Source organism: Microcebus murinus, chromosome 3, assembly GCF_040939455.1.
Source record: "Microcebus murinus isolate Inina chromosome 3, M.murinus_Inina_mat1.0, whole genome shotgun sequence".
Classification (NCBI taxonomy): Eukaryota; Metazoa; Chordata; class Mammalia; order Primates; family Cheirogaleidae; genus Microcebus; species Microcebus murinus.
The window spans coordinates 21,914,518-21,936,410 of NC_134106.1; the positions used below are offsets into that span (position 1 = coordinate 21,914,518).

General features: G+C 48.9%; 3 protein-coding genes across 10 annotated transcripts; 1 reads left to right on the forward strand and 2 right to left on the reverse strand.

The window, feature by feature from the left end:
• Positions 1 to 6,758: 6,758 nt before the first annotated feature.
• Positions 6,759 to 12,077, reverse strand: EIF2B4 (eukaryotic translation initiation factor 2B subunit delta). Of its 6 annotated transcripts, none has more exons than XM_012788270.2 (13): positions 11,902 to 12,077; positions 11,490 to 11,533; positions 11,031 to 11,166; positions 10,623 to 10,826; positions 9,904 to 9,986; positions 9,614 to 9,705; positions 9,264 to 9,378; positions 8,996 to 9,072; positions 8,713 to 8,815; positions 8,325 to 8,452; positions 7,707 to 7,884; positions 7,116 to 7,296; positions 6,759 to 7,008 (listed from the first exon to the last, which is right to left on the reverse strand). In XM_012788270.2, exons 1-13 carry the CDS (start codon positions 11,930 to 11,932, stop codon positions 6,809 to 6,811), a joined length of 1,572 nt encoding a protein of 523 aa, XP_012643724.1. In that variant the 5' UTR covers positions 11,933 to 12,077; the 3' UTR covers positions 6,759 to 6,808. The 6 variants fall into 6 exon arrangements, with proteins under 6 accessions (XP_012643724.1, XP_012643723.1, XP_075856745.1 ...); XM_012788269.2 differs by having other exon boundaries at positions 10,623 to 10,829; XM_076000630.1 differs by having other exon boundaries at positions 11,031 to 11,162; positions 11,902 to 12,012.
• Positions 12,078 to 12,173: 96 nt separating this feature from the next.
• SNX17 (sorting nexin 17) lies at positions 12,174 to 17,857 on the forward strand. The gene is made up of 15 exons (XM_012788279.2): positions 12,174 to 12,421; positions 12,880 to 12,954; positions 13,941 to 14,058; positions 14,573 to 14,637; positions 14,884 to 14,994; positions 15,108 to 15,198; positions 15,329 to 15,416; positions 15,665 to 15,734; positions 16,033 to 16,125; positions 16,223 to 16,426; positions 16,563 to 16,688; positions 16,839 to 16,916; positions 17,046 to 17,120; positions 17,212 to 17,253; positions 17,339 to 17,857. The coding sequence occupies exons 1-15, from the start codon at positions 12,359 to 12,361 to the stop codon at positions 17,450 to 17,452; spliced, it is 1,413 nt and encodes a 470-aa protein (XP_012643733.1). The 5' UTR covers positions 12,174 to 12,358; the 3' UTR covers positions 17,453 to 17,857.
• On the reverse strand, positions 15,329 to 21,634 carry ZNF513 (zinc finger protein 513). Of its 3 annotated transcripts, XM_012788276.2 has the most exons (5): positions 21,264 to 21,546; positions 20,885 to 21,040; positions 19,194 to 19,781; positions 18,428 to 19,104; positions 15,329 to 18,246 (listed from the first exon to the last, which is right to left on the reverse strand). In XM_012788276.2, exons 1-5 carry the CDS (start codon positions 21,316 to 21,318, stop codon positions 18,187 to 18,189), a joined length of 1,536 nt encoding a protein of 511 aa, XP_012643730.1. In that variant the 5' UTR covers positions 21,319 to 21,546; the 3' UTR covers positions 15,329 to 18,186. The 3 variants fall into 3 exon arrangements, with proteins under 3 accessions (XP_012643730.1, XP_012643731.1, XP_012643729.1); XM_012788277.3 differs by lacking the exon at positions 21,264 to 21,546 and adding an exon at positions 21,553 to 21,634 and having other exon boundaries at positions 15,329 to 19,104; XM_012788275.2 differs by having other exon boundaries at positions 15,329 to 19,104.
• Positions 21,635 to 21,893: the final 259 nt, after the last annotated feature.

A 21,893-nucleotide genomic window follows, 5' to 3' on the forward strand; every position in this document is an offset into this window, starting at 1 on the left:
TTTGTAGATGAATAATTGTATTTATTTTTTAAATAAGACATTCACATGGTTCGAAATTCAAAAGCTACAAAGAGCCAGTGCATAGGCTCATGCCTGTAATCCTAGCACTTTGGGAGGCTGAGGCAGGAGGATCAATTGAGGCCAGGAGTTGGAGACCAGCCTAAGCAACACATAAAGACCCTGTCACTACAAAGAATAGAAAAATTAGCAGGGCATGGTGACACTGGTCTGTAGTCCCAACTAGTTGGGAGGCTGAGGCAGGAGTGCTTAAGCCCAGGAGTTTGAGGTTACAGTGAGCTATGATGATGGCACTGTACTCTACCCTTGGCAACAGAGTGAGACCAGCTCAAAAAACGATCCAAAGAATATAAAGTGAAGACTCCCTTCCATCTCTGTCTCTAGGCACTCAGCCACCCAAGCAAGTAATCAGTTTCTTGGTTTCAGTTTAAGACATTTTATGTATTTATACTCATATGCAAATACAATTGTCCCTTGGTACACATGGGCATTGGTAAACTTGTGCATACCAAAATCCTCAGATGCTCAAGCCCCTTCTATAAAATGGCATAGTATTTGCATATAACCTATCTATGCACATCCTTGAAATCATCTCTAGACTACTTGTAACACCTAATACAATGTAAATGCTATGTAAATACTTGTTATACTGTATCATTTAGGGAATAATGACAAGGGAAAAAAGTCTGTACATAGTACAGATGAATTTTTTTCTGAATATTTTCCATTTGTAGTTGGTTAACTCCATGGATGCAGAGGGCCAACTGCATCTTTTCCCCTTTTTAATTCAAATAGCAACTACATACACTGTCTTGCACCTAGCTTCTTTTTAACTGAGTGTACCTTTGGAAAGATTGTTCCATTTCTGTAAAAACCATCCTACCTCTTGGATATGAATGCTTAATATTTAATTGTATGATGTGATGTAATTTTATTAGTTCTTTATTGACACTGATGGGTATTTAGATGGTTTCCAGTCTTTTGTTATTATAAACAATGCTACTATAAATAACCTTGTATCTAAGTTATCTCACGTGTAACTATATGGGTAGGATAAATTCCTAGAAGTGGAATTGTGGATCAAAGTTTAGATGCATTTGTAATTTTGACCGAAAAGCAATCTTTTAACTTATGTTTCTGTACATCTAATCTCATCTCCAACAGTTATTTTTCTAAAGCATAAAGCTGACCCTGTTGATCCTCTGCTTAATTTTGATTATTGAGTAGTATACCCCATATATAAAAATCCATGAGTTCATAATGAGGTTTTTTTTTAAGAGGTAGGATCTCATTCTGCAGCTGGAGCTAGAGTGGTACGATCATAGCTCACTGTAACTCCAAACTCCTGGGTTTAAGTGATCCTCCTGCCTCAGCCTCCCAAGTAGCCAGGACTATAGGTACACACCACCACTCCTGGCTAATTTATTGTTTTGTACAGACGGGTTCTTGCTATATTGCCCAGGCTGGTCTCAACTCCTGGCCTCAAGTGACCCTCCTGCCTTGGTCTCCCAAGGTGCTGGGATTACAGGTGTGAGCCATGATTTTTTAAAAAAGAGAAAGCCTGCTCAAAGAAAGTCAAGCAAGGCTAGGCGAGGTGGTTCAGGCCTGTAATCCTAGCTCTCTGGGAGGCCTAGGCGGGGGAGATTGCTCAAGGTCAGGAGTTCCAAACCAGCCTGAGCAAGAATGAGACTCTGTCTCTACTAAAAATAGAAATAAATTAATTGGCCAACTAAAAATACATAGAAAAAATTAGCCGGGCATGGTGGCATATGCTTGTAGTCCCAGCTACTTGGGAGGCTGAGGCAGTAGGATTGTTTGAGCCTAGGAGTTAGAGGTTGCTGCTGTGAGCTAGGCTGACATCCACAGCACTCTACCCTGGGCAATAGAGACTCTATCTCAAAACAAAACAAACAAACAAACAAAAAAGGAAGTCAAGTAAATAAGTAGATAAATAAAATTAAAAAATAAGGCCAGGCGTGGTGGCTCACACCTAAAATCCTAGCACTCTGGGAGGCCAAGGTGGGCAGATCGCTCAAGGTCAGGAGTTTGAAACCAACCTGAGCAAAACCACGTCTCTACTAAAAATAGAAAGAAATTAATTGACCAACTAAAAATATTTATACAAAAATTTAGCCGGGCATGGTGGCACATGCCTGTAGTCCCTACTTAGGAGACTAAGGCAGTAGGATCTCTTGAGCCCAGGATATTGAGCTTGCTGTGAGCTAGGCTGATGCCACGGCACTCACTCTAGCCTGGGCTACAAAGTGAGAGTCTGTCTCAAAAAATAAATAAATAAATAAACACAAAGGCCAGGCTTGGTTGCTCACGCCTGTAATCCTAGCACTCTGAGAGGCCGAGGCCAGTGGATCACTCACGGTCAGTTGTTCGAAACCAGCATGAGCAAGAGCGAGAACCCCTCTCTAATAAAAATAGAAAGAAATTAATTGGCCAACTAAAAATATATAGAAAAAATTAGCTGGGCATGGTGGTGCATGCCTGTAGTCCCAGCTACTCAGGAGGCTGAGGCAGGATTGCTTGAGCCCATGAGTTTGAGGTTGCTATGAACCAGGCTGATGCCACGGCACTCTAGCCCAGGCAACACAGTGAGACTTTGTCTCAAAAAAAATAAAAATAAAAAAATAAAGAGAAAGCCAAAATATCAACTGCTCATACACCAATGGAAGTAACTAGCTACTGATTCCTGAAAATTGGCCAATAAAGGAAAGAATTAAGCATTTATCTTGACTTTCCAGTATGTAGTGCAGAATAATTAACAGATGAGAAAGAGTTCTTTATAGATTATCAGCTAGTATATGTGGAAAGAATGATAAAAAGAAAAATTGGCCAGGAGTGGTGGCTCATCCCTGTAATCCTAGCACTCTGAGAAGCCAAGGCAGGAGGATTACTTGAGGTCAGGAGTTTGAGACCAGCATGAGCAAGGAGACCCCATCTCTACTAAAAATAGAAAAATTATCTGGGCATGGTGGTACATGCCTATAGTCCTAGCTACTTGGGAGGCTGAGGCAGGAAGACTGCTTGAGCCCAGGAGTTCGAGGTTGCTGTGAGCTAGGCTGATGCCACGGTACTCTAGCCCAGGCAACAGAGTGAGATTCTGTCTCAAAAAAAAAATAAAATAGGCCGGGCGCGGTGGCTCACGCCTGTAATCCTAGCTCTCTGGGAGGCCGAGGCGGGCGGATTGTTCAAGGTCAGGAGTTCAAAACCAGCCTGAGCAAGAGCGAGACCCCGTCTCTACTATAAATAGAAAGAAATTAATTGGCCAACTGATATGTATATAAAAAATTAGCCGGGCATGGTGGCGCATGCCTGTAGTCCCAGCTACTCGGGAGGCCGAGGCAGTAGGATCGCTCGAGCCCAGGAGTTTGAGGTTGCTGTGAGCTAGGCTGACGCCACGGCACTCACTCTAGCCTGGACAACAAAGTGAGACTCTGTCTCAAAAAAAATAAAAATAAAAAAAATAAAAATAAAAAAAAACCAAAGGGAAAAAAAAATCACTTTGCCACTCCCAGTGGAATAATTCAGGCAACAATTACCAGTGAATGAAATCACTAGATGAAAGGTATTTAGTAAGGTTTAAAATGCCTGGACCCCACTCATCACTGAAAATGAAACTACCAGACATTGCCTCCTGATGTGAGGCAATATGCATATAGAACCACTTCTTAAGTATTCTTGCCCAAAATGTTGAATAGAAATACAGGTATCGGAGGAAAGACTTAAATGACATCATAAGAAAAGCAAAGTCAATCTACCCAAAAGATCAAAAGTCACTTTATGAAAAAGACACCTGCACTAGAATGTTTATAGCAGCACAATTCACAATTGCAAAGCTGTGGAAACAACCCAAGTGCCCATCAATTCATGAGTGGATTAATAAAATATGGTATATGTATACCATGGAATACTCTCAGCCTTAAGAAACAATGGTGATATGGCACCTCTTGTATATTCCTGGATACAGCTGGAACCCATTCTAAGTGAAGTATCTCAAGAATGGAAAAACCAGCACCATATGTACTCACCAGCAAATTGGTATTAACGGATCGACACCTAAGTGGACATATGGGAGTTAACATTTATCGGGTGTCGGGAGGGTGGGAGGGGGGAGGAGGGGATGGGTATATACAACCACAACAAGTAAGATGTGTAACATTTGGGGGATGGACACACTTGAAGCTCTTACTCGAGGGGGGAGGGGGGCATGGGCAATATATGTAACCTTAACACTTGTACCCCCATAATACACTAAAATAAAAAAAAAATAAGAAAAGCAAAGTAAAATCTAGAATGTGGAACTTTATGACAACCTGGTTTCTACAAGCGAATGTCATAAGTAGGGAGACTGCTTTTTAAGAGACATAACCAAATGTAATGTGTGGATTTGTTTGGATACTGATTCAAACAAACCAACTGTAAAAAGTCATATTTGATACAATTAAGAAAATTTGGATGTGGATTAAGTACTAAAAGTATTATTTAATAAGCATGATGACATGGTAAATTTATATTTTTAAAAATTTTAGGCCGGGCGCGGTGGCTCACGCCTGTAATCCTAGCTCTCTGGGAGGCCGAGGCGGGCGGATTGCTCAAGGTCAGGAGTTCAAAACCAGCCTGAGCAAGAGCGAGACCCCGTCTCTAATATAAATAGAAAGAAATTAATTGGCCAACTGATATATATATATAAAAAAAAAAATTAGCCGGGCATGGTGGCACATGCCTATAATCCCAGCTACTTGGGAGGCTGAGGCAGAAGGATCGCTGGAGCCCAGGAGATTGAGGTTGCTGTGAGCTAGGCTGACGCCACGGCACTCACTCTAGCCTGGACAACAAAGCGAGACTCTGTCTCAAAAAAAAAAAAAAAAAAAAAAAAAATTATTAATTATTTATTTTTTGAGATGGGGTTTTGCTGTCACCCAGGCTGGAAGGCAGTCACATGATCACAGTTCATGTGACTGTTCATGTGACTGATCACAGTTCATGTAGCCTCAACCTCCTAGACTCAAGGGCTCCTTCTGCCTCAGACTCCCCAAAAGTTGGGACTACAGGCATGAGCCATCACTCAACCTCCATTCTGTATTTTTAGAGACACATATTGACGTTTATAGGAGTAAAATGACATAATACCTGTGATTTGCTCTTAAGTAACTTTGGCAAGGAAAAAACAAAACAGAAAAAAAATGTGGCAAATCCTTTTTTTTTTTTTTTTTTTTTTTGACTCTCAATCCAACTGGGAAATTTTCTTTTTTTAAGAGAAGGGGTCTTGTTCTGTCACCCAGGCTGGAGTGCAGTGGCGATCATAGCTTACTTGAACTCCTAGAGTCTTGAACTCCTGGACTCAAGTGATCCTCCTGCCTCAGCCTCTAGTGTCACTGGGGTTACAAGCATGAGCCACCACTCCTGGCTTCTTTGTAAAGTTCACTCTACTTTTGTGCTGCTTGAAAAACTGCAATAAAGGCTGGGCACAGTGGCTCATGCCTATAATCCTAACACTTTGAGAGGCTGAGACAGGAGGATTGCTTGAGGCTTGAGGCCAGGAGTTTGAGACCAGCCTGAACAACAGCATGACCTCGTGTCTACAAAAAATACAAACATTATTAATAGCTGGGTGTGGTGGCTCTGAACTACTCAGGAGGCTGAGGCAGGAGGATCCCTTGAGCCCAGGAGTTTCAGGTTGCAGTAAACTATGATGACAACCCTGCACTCTAGCCCAAGGGACAGAGAAAGACTGTCTCAAAAAAAAAAAACCTACAGTAAAACAAGACATATGCACACAAAATAGATGAAGCTAACCAGTGGTTAGACTCACAGTCTGGCCTCAACCTACCTTTGCAGCTTTATCACTCAACAATAAGCCTCAGTTCTAACCTCACTACACTACTTGACACTTCAAAATCAGCCACTCATGTTAAGGCCTATTTTTGTTTTTGAGCTATTTCCTCTGCTGATCTGCATTACCATTTTCCCCCCAACTGGGAAACTACTTATCTTTCAAGGACTAGGTCAGATCTTACCTGTGAAGTTTTCACCAACCTTGCAAGACCCAGTGGCATCATCTTTGGTTATTTCCAAGGCATTTGTTCATAATACTAGTAGAGTTTATCTCATACTGTAGATATTGCCTATCTTCCTACACCATTAAGTACTCCTTAAGGGCATATAGCATAAAAGTTAAGGGCACATCTCTGGATCCAGAATGCCTGACAGTACAACCTGATTTAGCTACTAACTAGCTGTGTTGCCTCGGGCAAGTGACTTAACCTTTCTGTGCCTTAGCCATGTTAGCCTGGGCAAGTATAACTGAAGTCTAAACCTTTCTGTGCCTCTATATGTTCTCATCTATAAAGTCTCATTTACTTCATAGAGTTGTATTAATACTCCTAAATGGGTAAGAAAAGGGTTCAGAACAATTTCTGACACACAATAAGTAGTCAATAAATGCTAACTTATTACTAAAGTTAGGACTCTTATTTATCCTCATATTCCTCCTCATACCTAGCTCTGTATCTGGCATGTAGATGCTCAATAAATGACTGATGATTTGTATAGTTTTTGGTCTCCATACTGACCTTCACCTTGGTCCCAAAGCATCAGCATTGGAGCCAGTCACCCAAGAGAGTCTCTACAAAGGTCTGAGGTTGGCTGCAGTTGATAAGAGGGGTTGGGGAGTCTGGGCTCCTAACTTAAGTGGTAGAGATGCTAAAAGAGATACAAAGGCAGCAAAGTTGCTGAGGGTAGGGAGTCTGTTATTTATTCACCCTGTGTTCCCCCCCCCTCACTGGTCACTGCTCTTGACTCGTAGGACAACAGGTACAGAACTGCAAGGGATCATCCCCAGCTCTGTGATCACCAGATCCACGAGCTCTGGTGGAGTCACATCATAGACGAGATTCAACAACCGTAGGGACGGGTGGTTCTGCCAGTTAGCCAAGGCTACGTGTTCTCCCCGTTCACACTGCAGATCATCAGGATCATCTGCAATGGAAGGGGTGCCCATTGTCATAATTGTAGTTTGACCTCCCTTTCCCTCTCCCTCTCAAATCTTCACAGATCCCTGGAAACTTCTTTTCTGCCCTCCTTACCTAGCTCATTAGAGACAAAGGCATCAGTCTGCACACGCTCACAGAACTTGTATGTTTCACAGCAGACGAGTACTGGCACATTATGGGCTCGAGCCACCAGGGCCAGCTGTGCTGTCCCTACCCGTGACATCACGGACCCATTGGCCAGGAGTGCATGCGCTCCCAATAGCACCTTGGAAACCTGTTTGTTTTGGAGGGTGAGGAAGGGGAAAGAAAAAAATGTCATTGTATCAATGCAGAATAAGGTCCCCTACTTCTGCCCAGGACAGCAATAGTAAGACAAGTAACAAATCTTAATGATGACTACTCTTGGAAAACACTTAACCACCTACTCACCAAATTGCCTATAGGAAAACCAAACTTTAAAGTTACTTTTGTCCTGTTTCCTCTTGGTGGCTGCTAGTTTAAAATAATGTTCTTGCAAAAGCTAGACTATGTTATGGAATACTGTAGGTGTTTTTCCTGTTAGATATAAGCAGGACTACATAATTCTAATATTACTAAATAATTGTAACCTTGGGAAGATGAGATTATGTCTGTATTACTACACCCTTTACCTCCAACTTTGGAGTCCCTCTCCTCCGCCCTCACCTCTGGGAGCACATAGGAAGCTGCAGGAATCAGCAGGTAGGAGGCAGGGACACCAGCACGGACCAGAGAACGTAGCGTGTGCCTTCCTTCCAGCCGTGGCCGGCTGTCCACTACTACTACCCGAAACCGCCGGCCTTCTGTCCAAGCCTCCTGAAGAATTCGTGATACCAGAGATGAACTAGAGTGAATGGAGAGGAAGATTCAGTTATAAATGTCACTAACTGATGACTAGCTCATTCTCAAAGGCAAGGGGGTAGTCCCTTTTTTTTTTTTGAGACAGGGTCTTGCTCTGTTGCCCCGGCTGGAGTGAAGCGGTACAATCGTAGCTCACTGCAGCCTCGAACTCCTGGGTTCAAGTGATCCTCCCACCTCAGCCTCCCAAGCAGCTACAATTATAGGTGTATATCACCATGGCAGGCTAATTTTTTTTTAATTCTTTGTAGAGATGGAGTCTCACTATGTTGCTCAGGCTGGTCGCAAGCTCCTAGCCTCAAGCAATCTTCCTGCCTCAGCCTCCCAGGGTGCTGAGATTATAGGCATGAACCACCACACCCAGCCAGTCCTTTCTTCAGATCATTCCACTCTCTAATTTGCACAGTCATAGGGTCTGGACCATACCATCCATATACCAGGATCACATCTCCGTCACTGATCTTCTTGTAAGCAAAGCGTGAAATTGCCTGAGCTGCGAGCACAATCTTCTCTTGCACATACCGATCAATGGCTACTCGAAGTTCTGACTTGGCCTAAATGGAGTAAGATGTTTAGGGAACAAGAAATGGACACATTTTCCCCTCTAATTATCATACCAGATGCTTGAATACATATATAATGATAGGCCCGCAGAGAAACTAGGGGAGCCCAGCGGTGGCACAAGTCAGAATGTCCAACCACGTCAACCCTTGACTAGGTCAAAATAGCCTGTGTTAGCCTTCCTGGGAGTTGTGAACATGTTTCTTAACTCTACCCACAGGAGCATGCCTTTCTCATTCCTCATACTCATCACCTCCTCTTCCCGCTTGGAGCTGCTCACACCGGTGATTTCCTTGTTAAGGAACTTGATGGCATTGTACATGCTCGCTGACAGGGGACGGCACTGAGTCAGGAAGCTATAACAACATATTTGTACAACTCTTAACAACTTACAAAGCTTTAACATTAAAAAATTTTTTTTTTCTTTAAAAGGAAAACAGAACAGAAAAATGAAAATAGAGGTAGAAGAGCAGGAAAAATGAGTACAAGAAAAGGACTGGGTAACGTGGGAGTAGACCTGTAGTGGTTGTCCCTACCTGATGTAAGGTTTTAGTTTATTCACTAGATCCCTTGAGAGTTCTTCATTGAGAGGTGTTGTATAATCCTGGATCACCTATAGAGTACACAAATTGATCAGCAAAATACCTCCTAATAAAGGTCTCTGCAAGGGCAGTGGGGGTAAGCTTTACTGAGAAAAGTGTTCTGAGGGTGGGAGTCATTCCCTCTTTCCCCCAGAGATGACCCTGGGTGAGAGAAGCTACCCAAGGGGGGTTGGGTCATAAGAGAGAACAGGACGGGGCATACCTGCTGCAAGGCACGAAGCAGGGCGATACACCGGGCATTGGAGCCACTGACCAGGCCCTGGGAGTACTGCAGGCCGAGTCGCACCATGGCTGGGTGGATCACAGAGGATGGGATGCTGATGGGATGGTGGTGTCACATACTTTGCAAAGGAGCTTGAGCATCTACTGCCCACCTGCCCCTGATAAAAAGGAACTTCCTTCACTAGCACAGACTTCCCCATTTCTTCTAGAGTTTTGCCTTGAGTGCATACTTCTTCCCACAGATCCCTTCTCAAGTTTCCAATCACTATCAATACTGAGTTACTAAAACTCCTCAGACTTAAAAGTTACAACAATTTCACAGGATCCTACCTCATATACTGGGTCAAAGAGTTTTGTCTGCTGTACTGTGGTAGATGAGAGAAGAGACTAACTTTGGATCCATAATCCTTTCGTGTAGGAACCTTAACAAAACAGGAGAATAGGACCAATGGCCCAGAGTTTAAAACTTATGGGATGAAGCTGGAAAGGAAATGAACAGTAAGACTGTTTTGACCCAAATATACATCCTTCTCCAGGGTCTCATTTGCCCTGAGCACCTCTCCTCCTTCCAGCCCACCTACCTAGGCTCTTTCTGGCCATGCACCAAACCCACTTCCTACCTGTTGTCGCTCTGGTTTCTTAACAAGTTTTCTCAAAAGTGTGGGGTCCTCGACCTGAGTGTACTCAGGAAGACGCTTCACTCCTAAAAGATAATGATCATATTTTCAAGACACTGTAGGTCTTAAAATGGGTAATTTGCTCTTAGGGCATAAAAAGCATCAAGAAAAACAGAACCAGGCCGGGCGCGGTGGCTCACGCCTGTAATCCTAGCACTCAGGGAGGGAGGCCGAGGCGGGTGGATCAGTTAAAGTCAGGAGTTCGAAACCAGCATGAGGAAAAGCGAGAGACCCCGTCTCTACTAAAAAAAAAAATTGGAAACAAATTAATTGGCCAACTGAAAATATATAGAAAAAATTAGCCGGGCATGGTGGCGCATGCCTGTAGTCCCAGCTACTCAGGAGGCTGAGGCAGAAGGATTGCTTGAGCCCAGGAGTTTGAGGTTGCTATGAGTTAGGCTGACACCACAGAACTCTAGCCCAGGCAACAGAGACTCTGTCTCAAAAAAAAGAAAACAAAAAGAAAAACAGAACCAGATCAGAGGAAGCAGGAGAGGAGACGATAGAAGGAGAAATAGGGATAGGATGATGGGGTTCAGGAAAGAATTTTGAGCTCTGGATCCCAAGGTGAGAATGGAAGGGGAGAGCTATTTTGCAATGGGGAAGCCTAAGCTGGCATAAGAATTAGTAGTAAAAGAAGTCTTAAAAGGAAGGGAATATACCTGAGGGGGTTTCTCCAGCTGTGCTGGGGCAGGCCTGAGGAGGTGGCCCTCCTTGTTCCCCTTTCCTTGCCTGTTTCAGGGCCCGCTCAGCCTCCTGTTTGGCTCGCCGCTCAGCACGAAGTTCAGCCTTACTCCTTCCAGCTGGAATTTTCTCCCCAGGAGTGCCCAACTGATTGCCAGGTCCTGGCAGTTCTCTGTTTTGACCTACTAAAGGTATAAGTAAGAGGTGTCCAAGCCACAGGCAGCTGATATCCGTGCCCCAGCCAAAGCTAGCTTCTCAATCCTGTTTATCCAAACCTCTTCATTTTTCACTTGCTCGGACCAACTTTGTTATATCTCCCTCTCTTCTCTCCCACCACATCCCTCTACCAACCCCACACCCCAGCCATTTAAAAAAGACCTGCACACCTTGACACTGGGCTGCAGATAGAGCAGAGCCAGTTTCTGGTTCTGCCCCCTTTTCCTCCTTCCGTTTCTTCTTCTGCTGTTTCTTTTCTTTCCGAAGCTGCAGCTTCTCTTCTTGGGTCATCTCCCTACCTCCTGCCTGAGACACAGACATAGGACGCTGCTCTTCCCCAACAATTTCAAAAGTAAATAAACACTACTGGATGCTTACAAGACTCCCACATGGTTAACTCCCTAATCCTAACTGCCACAAGCAATGTGTTACAAGTTTACATCCCACAGAGATTGAAACTTCTTCTCCAGGGTCAGAATCATATATTGTTGAGGTTGAAAGAACTCTGTAAATTCTCCTGGCTTCACTGAGAAATACGCTGAAATGAGATGGGAGCTAGGGTAGAATGAAGCTGGCACAGCTCTCCACGTAGCGCTGGGCAGGTGATTTGGGAAGGCACCCTCACTTACCCCAGGCCGAGGAGAAAGCTCCGCCTTCATCCCGGATCCCGAGTCTGCATCAGAAAACAAGGCACAGAGTGAGCCGGAGAGGCTCCGGGAGAGCTTGGGGGGACTCGTACTCGGCGCAGCTGGCTGCTGGGTTGGCATGACCACGGCTCCACCGCCAGACGCAAGGCTAGCCAGGGATCCGCGTGGGGACGCTCTGCGCGGCAGGATCAAAGGAAAGGCAGGAGATCGAGAAAGGAGGGGTCATCCAACTTTCTCACAGGAACCAGCCGGTGCTGCACTGGAGACTGAGTAGACCAGAGTCCAGGGTGGCGCCAGACCTGAACGACAGGGTCCCAAGGGGCGCAGGGCCCAGTACTAGCCGTCCGAGCTCGTTGGCTCGCGTACCTATAGCCAGGCCAGGCCCTTCACTCACCGTCGCGAACAGCCACAGCCACAGCAGCCATCACCCTCGGTCCTCGGCTCCGCCCGCCGCGGTCACCGAGGGCCCCAGTGCCTTGCTCCGCGGTCGCTGGGTCTACAGCGCCACCTGGGCCGGAGGCTGAGCCGCCGGCGCACGCCGCGCACAGCCCCCAAGCCGACTGCAATCTCCGCGCGCACTGAGGCCCGCCCCGGACTACGGGTCGTGATGCGGACCAATTCCACTTTGGGCTCCCGGTCCCTACAGGCTCTCCTGCCCCTTAGACTACAGTTCCCAGCATGCCAGGGTCGCTGCGCTCCAGAGCCGACGTCGTACCGCCTACCCACCGCCAATCTCAGGCCCCCCAAAATGGCGAGTGAGGCTGCGGGGACTCACTGAGCAGAGGAGCGAGCGTGCAGAGCCGCTGCGGCCCTCACAGCCCGGAGCCCGGCCGGGCCCTGCCGTAGGGAACATGCACTTTTCCATTCCTGAGACCGAATCCCGCAGCGGGGACAGCGGCGGCTCCGCCTACGTGGTGAGGAGCGGCCGGAGCCGGGTCTGGCAGGGGCGGGGACAACGGGCCCGAGCCCTCTCGTAGAGGCCTCCGAGGCCTGACCGCCACCCTTTGGGCCTGGTCCTGGGCCGCCGACTCCCGACGGCCTCTCTAGGAGCTTATCTAATGCCTCAAATTCGTATTGAGGTCGCCCCAGCTCCTGTAGGTCCTTTGTTCACCTGGGTCGCTTCCCTCGGCTAGGCCGCGGCTGCTGTGGTGGGCGTCATTGCCCTCTTGGGGAGAAAGACTGCGACACAAGCGTCCGAATTTCCCCTGGACTGGCACGTCTGCTTTGGGACGTGGCCTTTGGGAAAACAGGCAAACTAACCCTCGGGAGATCTCCGCGTTACTCAGACGGAGTTTCCAACTTCCGGCTAGGGTTCCTAAGGAGGTAGCCCAGACGGCGATCCTAAAGTGTTTGCCTGTTTTTGTGTTCTCAGGCCTATAACATTCACGTGAATGGAGTCCTGCACTGTCGGGTGCGCTACAGCCAGCTCCTGGGACTGCACGAGCAGGTGGGACTAGAACCCCTGCCTTGACGCAGTTCCAAGCCCTTTCCTACACCTGGGCATCAGTTTCTTCATTTGCCCCCTTTTCGCATTCCCGTAGGCTGTAGTTCCTGTTTAATCACTGCCACTGGGGAAGGTTCTGCTTTATCTTATTGTCAGACATTTCCCCGAATTCCCTAAGCTTAACGTCCATGCAGTAACTGTTCCTTCCTATACTCACATCCTCCTTCCAGCTTCTGTCCCATATTACTGCTCTTCAGACTTTGTCCCTGCATAGAAAAACCAAACCCCCTCTGCTACCTTAGCACATTCCTTCCGTCATCTGAGCTACAACTTGAAATTCTTTTCCGTTTTTACAAACCATTCGCCAATTTCATTGTCTGTTCTGTTCTGACTTATTTCAGTGTATGTAGCTGTTCCAGTTATCATTATCTATTTATGATGCAGTTTTATTTGTCTTCCTCACCAGATTGTGAGTTGTATTTAACATAGTTGAAAGTCCTGGTTCTACTGAGAATTAGTTTTGCAATCCTGAGCAAGTTACCTAATTTCTTTGGGCCTCGGTTTCTACACCTGAAAAATGATTCCTTGATCTGCAAAGTCCCTTTAAGTCCTAAGACACTCTGTGAACATACTTAGTTATTACTTGATTATTTGTGCACATTATAAGTCCCTTTGCTTCCTCTGAGGGTTCAATGAACACCCTTGCTATGTAATCAAGGGGCTTCCTGTAGTTCCTGGCCCCATACAAACCCTCCCCACACTATGGAGGGCCTGACTTGTACATAGTAAGATAGAAAAGAACTTATATCTAGGACAGCTCCTCTGAGATGCTACCTCTGCTAAAGGAATTGTTTCCCAGATGACCAGGGTAGATAGGGGATCAGCGACTGAGGGAAGGGGAAGGGGTTCCAAGAGAACATGATGAATCTAGGTTGTCTCATTTCATTTTCTATGTTTATGTGAAGGGTTGTATCTCTTTCTCTAAATAGCTTCGGAAGGAGTATGGGGCCAATGTGCTTCCTGCATTCCCCCCAAAGAAGCTTTTCTCTCTGACACCTGCTGAGGTAGAACAGAGGAGGGAGCAGTTAGAGAAGTACATGCAAGCTGGTGAGTGGTTGGAGGAAACTTTAGGCCTTGTTGAGGACGGTGGGGAGAGACTTAAAAACAACTGTTTCTGTAGAAGGTCCTAATTAATTTCTGGATCTGGTAAGTCTCTCATTTAATTTGTTATTTAATTAGCAAAGTAAATAGCCTACAAGGATATGTAACTGTATACTAGCAAAGCAATTTGGGCACTAACATCTGTGAGAAATACTAGTATAACACTAAATAGTCTTAAAGCAATTTAGATCAGTAGGGAGAACTTAATTTGTATCTGATGTGCTTTAGATTAACATCATTGTTATTTCCCTAGTTCTATAGACTGGACTCACCTAGATGGCAACCAAGGGTGGGGCAGGTGAAGAATTTATGCAAACAGTGAGTGAGGTGAGGCCAGCTGGGGGATGTGGCAGGCCATCATCAGCCCAGGAAATGGGGTTGGGGGGACCTACTAAGAAGAGGATGGGGGAGACAAGAGTGAGCCCTAAGTTTGTGTAACATCGTTCTCTTGTCTCCACAGTTCGGCAAGACCCATTGCTTGGGAGCAGTGAGACCTTCAATAGTTTCCTGCGTCGGGCACAACAGGTAAGGCTTTGGGTGGGACCAGGATTTAAGGGAAGGAGCTTGCTGGAAGACCATGTCATTTCAATGATGTGGCTACAGTGGAGTCATCCTGGCACTTTTTTTTATGGAATGGAACTTCTGCTGTACCAAGGAAATCCAGCCTGTATTTAGCCAACTGAGAAGACACTACAGGGACCTAGAAATAGAGTTGGGGATGGGTCAGGTGTCACAAAGGCAGTGCCTCCCATCCCCATGTGCTCACAACAGGAGACACAACAGGTCCCCACGGAGGAGGTCTCCTTGGAAGTGCTGCTCAGCAACGGGCAGAAAGTTCTGGTCAACGTGCTAACTTCAGACCAGACTGAGGATGTCCTGGAGGTGAGGTGCTCATTTGGCACTGCCCATCCTCCCCCTGCATCTCAGGGTCCTGGGTTAGGGAATAATTGGAAGCAGCTAGTATGATGAGCTATACTTCCTGTCCCTACCCCCAGGCTGTGGCTGCAAAGCTGGATCTTCCAGATGACTTGATTGGATATTTTAGTCTCTTCCTAGTTCGAGAAAAAGATGATGGAGCCTTTTCTTGTGAGTTTCTCTGTACTTTACTACCTCATTGTGCTTGCAGTAGTGAGTTTGCCTTGCCACTGCCCTCAAAATGGGTCATTTCCTCAAGGTGCTTCTTTCTTGATTTCCCCCTTTTTTTTTTAACCCATAGTTGTACGGAAGTTGCAAGAGTTTGAGCTGCCTTATGTGTCTGTTACCAGTCTTCGGAGTCAAGAGTACAAAATTGTGCTAAGGAAGAGGTCAGGGTTGGGCCTGGAGGAGGGGGAAGGTGCTGGATTGGATTATTGGGCCACTTACAGAGACAGAATAATCTGGACAAGGGGGTATAGTGCTGGGTGTTTCTACCAGGCTTCCTCAGCTTCTTCCCACTATGCCACCATTAGCCCCAAATAGTTTTAGATTGTTCCTATTTTGCCCATTTTCCATTCTACCTCTTGCCTTACCCCAGCTTAGCCCCATTACCCCTTTCCACCCCTTGGCCTCACAGTTATTGGGACTCTGCCTATGATGACGATGTCATGGAGAACCGGGTTGGCCTGAACCTGCTTTATGCTCAGGTGAGCTTGGAGCTGCCTCAGAACCCTTTCCCGGGAAGTGACTCTGGTGTCCCATTCTCCCAAGAAAACTTCTTTCATGTCTCTGTTTCCAGTTCATGGGGAAGTTCCTAGAATACTATCAGGGCTCCTGGCACAACCTCTGCTGTCATACTTTATAAAGCTTATAAGATCAAGACTCACTGCAAAGAGGTCGCTCAGTTGTGGGGCTAGGGGATAGACTGTATGGAGGTAACTGTGGACACCTTCCCTGGACTGCTGACTGGGAGCCCCTATACCTCACCCTTTGTCTCCACTGTAGACTGTGTCAGATATTGAGCGTGGATGGATCCTGGTCACCAAGGAGCAACATCGGCAACTCAAATCTCTGCAAGAGAAGGTCTCCAAGAAGGAGGTAAGCCATGCCTCTCCTGTCTCCCTCCAAGGGGCTGCTTTTTCTGAGCTGCCCTGTTCCCCCTCCTAACCCACCCTATGTGATGACCATTTTTCAGTTTCTGCGGCTGGCCCAGACGCTGCGGCACTACGGCTACCTGCGCTTTGATGCCTGTGTGGCTGACTTCCCAGAGAAAGACTGTCCTGTGGTAGTGAGTGCAGGCAACAGTGAGCTCAGCCTCCAGCTCCGCCTGCCTGGCCAACAACTCCGTGAAGGTTCCTTCCGGGTCACCCGCATGCGATGCTGGCGGGTTACTTCCTCTGTGAGTCAGGGAAGGAAGGGGAGGCCTTCTAGGATGGTGGTTTGGCAAGCCTTGAGCTTCAGGAATGGGCGGCAGTGATCAGGAAGAGAGGCAGGCTAGTCAGCATGAACTCAGCCTAATTCCTCTTCTCTTCCAGGTGCCATTGCCCAGTGGAGGCACGAGCAGCCCAGGCCGGGGCCGGGGTGAGGTGCGCCTGGAACTAGCTTTTGAATACCTCATGAGCAAGGACCGGCTACAGTGGGTCACCATCACCAGCCCCCAGGTGTGAGCCCACCCTCAGGCCTCCTCTGGAGCCCCTTAGATACCCAAGTCTAGGGCTTCCAGGACTCCATGTGAGTGGGAGCCCTTGTCTTTGTGGTGTTGGGCTCAGGATTACCACTCTGGTCAGGCTGAGCACTCTTCTTGCCCTCAGGCCATCATGATGAGCATCTGCTTACAGTCCATGGTAGATGAACTGATGGTAAAGAAATCTGGCGGCAGTATCAGGAAGGTAGGCAGCAGTGTGGGCTAAGCAGCTGAGCGGTCGTGCTCCCCCTGCCTTTTGTCCTAGGTGTGAAGTTTCTCTTGAGAGGAAGAGGAAGTGATCCTGCCCTCACCAGCACTTTGTGTCTGTCTGTAGATGCTGCGCCGGCGGGTAGGAGGCACCCTGAGACGCTCAGACAGCCAGCAAGCAGTGAAGTCCCCACCATTGCTTGTAAGTATTGCCTCCTGGTCAGGACCCTGGCTCCCAACCTTGCCTCACCTCCCCCAGTGAGTCTCTGACACCTCTGCCTCTTCTTCCCCAGGAGTCACCTGATGCCAGCCGGGAGTCTGTGGTCAAACTCTCAGTGAGTTACAGGGTTGGCGAGGTTGGTATTTACAGGGGATCTCACAGACTCAAGCCCTCTGACCCCCACCCTGCCTTTGTTACAGAGTAAGCTGAGTGCTGTGAGTTTGCGGGGAATTGGCAGTCCCAGCACAGATGCCAGTGCCAGTGATGTCCACGGCAATTTCGCCTTTGAGGGCATTGGAGATGAGGATCTATAATCTCCACTGCTTGGATGTCTGCCCTCTACCCCAGAGGAATTTACAGAAACTTGCCCTGTGCCTGTGTCCCCCAAGCTAGGGGGTCTTTTCCTTCCTCCTTCCTACCTTCCCTTTTGCTCCTTTTGGCCAGGGGCCTTCTAACACACCTTCCCTTCCCCCCTGGGCTGGCTGCACAAAGGATTGCTCCCTCTCTTTTCAGAGCTGGCCCTCAATGCCAAATTAGCATTTAGTATTTTGCACAAAGTCCAAGGGACTATGGCTACCTGCCTTGGGGGAAGAACACAGCTCCCCCGGGCTGCTTCTAGCTTTTTGGGGCCATGGGCCAAGGGCCAAGGGGATGGGCAGAGGTCTGTGTATGGTCTGGCCCAGCTCCCCCGTCATTAAACTCAGCCTGATTGCTGCCTACCTCTGTTTCCCTCTCACTGCCCCTGCCTCCCCATCACAGCATGGATTTCTATGCTAAGGGTAAGGCCAAACTGTGCTTGCCATTGCCAATTCAGCATAGACATGGCTTTGTTAGTGTTTCCTTTATTATAAAGCACTGAAATAAGTTAAATAAACAGGTGGGAGGCTGGTTAGTCCCCCAGCCAGTTCATCCACAGCCCCTGGGAGCAATGGAGGCAAATACAGGGCCCTTGTCACTGAGCTCATGAAGTGCATCAGTCAAGGCAAGGCCCCTTGGTCCATATGGGCCCCGTGCCCGTAGGGTTCGGCTGGTTTTTAGAGCGCCTAGGTTAGTCTGTGTGGAGCCCCTGGCCAGCGGGGGACAAAGGAGAAGGTGGCTTCTGGTCCGTCTGTATAAAACATGGGGAAGAAGGACCTAGTTCAGGGTGAGTCTGTATGGAGAGCCCGGTTACCAGCAGTGCCCAGGGCTGGTGGACCCCGAGAGCTCAAAACAGAAGGTGGGCTATGAGGTGGGACCCAGCCCTCAGAGGCAGAGAGGCCAGGCCCTCCTGCCCCACCATGACCATGCACCTTCTGGTGGCGCTTGTAGTTGTCCCAGTGGCCTGTGGTATAGGCGCAAGTGGCACAGCGGAAGGGCTTCTCGCCTGTGTGCCGCAGCATGTGGCGTTTGAGGTTCATGCTCTGGTTGCAGCTGTAGTTGCAAAGACTACACCGAAAAGGTTTGTCACCAGAGTGGATGCGACCATGACGCTTGAGGTTGGCCAGGTTGCCACAGGCATAGGGGCAGAGGGGGCACTTGTAGGGCTTCTCTCCTGTGTGGACACGCTGGTGCCGTTTCAGGTTATCCAGATGAGCAGAAGCGTAAGGACAGCGAGCGCAGCGGAAGGGCTTCTCACCACTATGTGTCTTCATGTGCCGGGCCAGGTGGTTAGGATAGTGAGTGGCAAAGGGGCAGAGGCTACAGGCAAAGCCTTTGTCACTGGGGCCCTGGGGTCCCCCACTGGCACCCCCTCCAGCCTCTCCTCGCATGCAGCGCCCACACATGGCAGCTCCCAGCCGACTACCCTCACCCTCCTCCAGCTCTTGTCCACAGCCCCGGCAGGTCCAAGGGAACAGCAGCTCTGGCAGTGGTTCTGATCCAGTTCCACAAAGGCCCTCCCCTTCACCCCGCAGCTGTCCACAGTCTGGCAGGAAACTGGTACCACCTGGTGGCACGTGAAGGCTCAAATCTGGAAGGAGCAGAGCATCTGTGGGGAAAAGGAGACCTGGATTATGAATCCAATTATCCTAGAGCCACCCACCCATCTCCCAGGATCTTTGGTTACTAGCCTTTTACCTTCAGGTCGCCGAGGCACTGCCCCCTCCTGCTCTGGGGGACTGGGAGGCCGGGTTGGTCGTGGAGCACAGCAGCGGAAGCCACAGGTCGGGCAGGGAGGAGTGGGGGGCCCTGCGTGGGTACGCTGATGCCGCCTCAGGTTGCCCAGGCTGCTGCAGGCAAAGGGGCAGTGGGGACAGCGGTAGGGCTTCTCGCCAGTGTGGGTGCGGGTATGTCGTGTCAGGTTGACGAGCTGGGCTGAGGCGTAGGGGCAGCGGCCACAGCGGAACGGCTTCTCCCCGCTGTGTGTCTGCATGTGCCGCTTCAGGTGGCTCGAGTAGTGGGACACGAAGGTGCAGAGGCGGCATGAGTACAGTAGCCGTGGGGGCAGCGGGGGCCCCCCACCCGGCCCTCCTGCCCCACAACACGGCCCCTCACCTGTCAGCCCCCCACACAGCTGGCAGGCTGGGCCTGGCCTCTCACCCCTGGCCTCCCCTGGACCCCTGGCTGGCTCCTCAACTTCACTCTCAGCACTTAGTGCCCGGCCGCCCCCAGACTCGTCGTCGCTCAGCCCATAGGGAAGCCCAGGCCTGGTCCCCAGAGAGTCTCCTGCAGAGACAAACATGATAAAAGACATCAGCATGGGGTAGGATCAGGCTTTAATCTCCCCTTTTCACTTATGATCTCCCCACTTGCTTGGCCCTACTGTTCTCTTTTTTTTTCTTTATGAAAGCCTTTGGTCCAATACTGTTCTCTTTCTTAGCTTTGATGATCCCTTTAGTTCCCTCCTAGGGATCAAGGTGTTCCCCTCCAGTGATTCTAGAAAACTGAACATGAACTGTCTACCTCTAAGCCTGCACTGTCCTAGTGATGGTAGAATTGAGCTGTATCTAGTTTTGCTGAATGGAAAAGGATCAAGGGCTCATGGTGGACCACAAACTGAAATGAATCAATAACATAATTCTTGGGATAAGAAAGTAAAAATACAAAAGGCAGAGGAGGCCTGAGAACTTTTTCTAAGCTCTATATTAGTATTGCCCCTTTTAGTATGGAGCTGGTTATAAAGTAAAACCTATCTCTGAGGCAAAATTTGGAGGGAAGTGGAAACAAATGAGAATAATGCATGTAATACTACTTACATGTCTAAAGGACAGATTCATGTTTACATGATTCCCTCAATGACTTAAAAAAAATCCTTCATAAGTGGCTTAAGTGAGTGGGTACGGCAGCAAATTAGGGTAGGGTGATGCTGAGATCACAGGGAAGAGCAATGTGGAAGGATATATAAAGACAAACCCAAACCTCTCAATACAAAAGAGCTTATGCTTCAGGTAAAAAGAAGTTTAAAGTACTGACTTGAATGATTTACTGACAGGCTGCTTCCCTAAACCTCTTAAAAGTAAACACACAAGGAATGGGTTGGGGAGGGTGACAAGGGTATTTACATTTAACCAGTTGCTCCATGTGATTCACCCACACTCCTTCCTATTCACACCACCTTTGACCATGCCCCAGAACTTCACTTCAGCAAAATGATGGAACTGATTGGACCATTAAACAAATAAAGTAATCTAGCACAAATGTAAACTAAACCAGCCCTAAGTTGCGACAGGAAATGGTGTTTTGCTCACTGACACTAAAGCCTAACCTGCCTCTTGAGGGGCCGAGGTCACCAGTGGTCACAAATTCTTAACCAAGTTCCCCAAACCCACCTTCAGAGTCTCTCTCGAAGCCCATGAGCTGGTCACTGTTGCCGTCACCTTCCTCCTCTTCCTCTTCCTCCTCAAACTCCAGATCCTGGCCTAGTAGTAAATCACTCTCCAATACCAGGGCCCCAGGTCCTTCGTCGAGGGAATCTTCAGTATCCACTGAAGAGGGGAGGGGGGTTGTGGATTTTCCCTCAGGAGCCAGGCCTCGTGGACCACACTTCCCGTACTCGGTGACCCTTTCGGGTTCCCTTAGTACCTCGGTGGTAAGCTAGGAGTCCAGATGGCCCACCCCATCCCTCAAGAGTCCCTCTCCACCCCGACCTGAACCCACTCCACTGACCCCACCCCCGCTCCTCCCCCATCAAGGCCCCTGACCCCTGACCTTTGACCCCCTCGCATTTCACAGGCTGCGGGTGGCTTTGCTTCCTTCGGGGCATCGTGACCGGCTCCAGCCCGACGCGACTCCGGCCTGCGGCCGCCCGGCCCCGCCCCTCCCAACTCGGCTCGCCCGTCCGCCCTTCCTCTCAGGGCCCGCGGGCCACCCCCATGCAGCGGCGCGGGTCCTGGGCAGCCCCCGGCCCTGGCCCCGGCACCCAACTCAGGCCGCTCCCGCCGCCGCCGCCGCTTCCATTCATGGAGCCCCCTACCCCCCTACGGAGACCAGCTGGTACCTCCGTACTCGCTTCCGCTTCCGCTGCCGCACAGCCGCACGGGACGCGTAGTCCCTGGGAAGTAGCAGCGGCAAGGGCCCCTGCGGCCTGACCAGGAAGTGATTGTGACGAGAACCGGCGGGGGGGCCAACCAGCAGCCGTGGGGAAACCCGGGCGGCGAGCCCGGCCCTCTGGCGTCTGACTTCGGCCCGCCAGACCGCTCCTGACCCCTCCCTGGAGGAACTAGGAACTCATTCTCCCGACTCCAGAAGGTGAGGAAGGGCCGCGAAGTCAGGCCAGCCTGGCAGCAGCTCCCGGCCCCCTCGCGCGCGTATACACACACACTCACACACACGTGCACA

Excerpts from the sequence above, each read along its gene's own strand:
- EIF2B4 (XM_012788267.3), bottom strand. The coding sequence starts at position 11,627 with ATGCCAACCCAGCAGCCAGCTGCGCCGAGTACGAGTCCCCCCAAGCTC. Across the intron at positions 9,987-10,622 it reads AGCTGGAGAAACCCCCTCAG|GAGTGAAGCGTCTTCCTGAG; the intron begins GTATATTCCCTT and ends ATTATCTTTTAG. Across the intron at positions 7,297-7,706 it reads CTTCCTATGTGCTCCCAGAG|GTTTCCAAGGTGCTATTGGG; the intron begins GTGAGGGCGGAG and ends CAAAACAAACAG.
- SNX17 (XM_012788279.2), top strand. The coding sequence starts at position 12,359 with ATGCACTTTTCCATTCCTGAGACCGAATCCCGCAGCGGGGACAGCGGC. Across the intron at positions 14,059-14,572 it reads AGAGAAGTACATGCAAGCTG|TTCGGCAAGACCCATTGCTT; the intron begins GTGAGTGGTTGG and ends TTGTCTCCACAG. Across the intron at positions 16,689-16,838 it reads TCACCATCACCAGCCCCCAG|GCCATCATGATGAGCATCTG; the intron begins GTGTGAGCCCAC and ends TCTTGCCCTCAG.
- ZNF513 (XM_012788275.2), bottom strand. The coding sequence starts at position 21,318 with ATGCCCCGAAGGAAGCAAAGCCACCCGCAGCCTGTGAAATGCGAGGGG. Across the intron at positions 21,041-21,263 it reads GAAATGCGAGGGGGTCAAAG|TGGATACTGAAGATTCCCTC; the intron begins GTCAGGGGTCAG and ends TCCCCTCTTCAG. Across the intron at positions 19,105-19,193 it reads AGTGCCTCGGCGACCTGAAG|ATGCTCTGCTCCTTCCAGAT; the intron begins GTAAAAGGCTAG and ends TTTTCCCCACAG.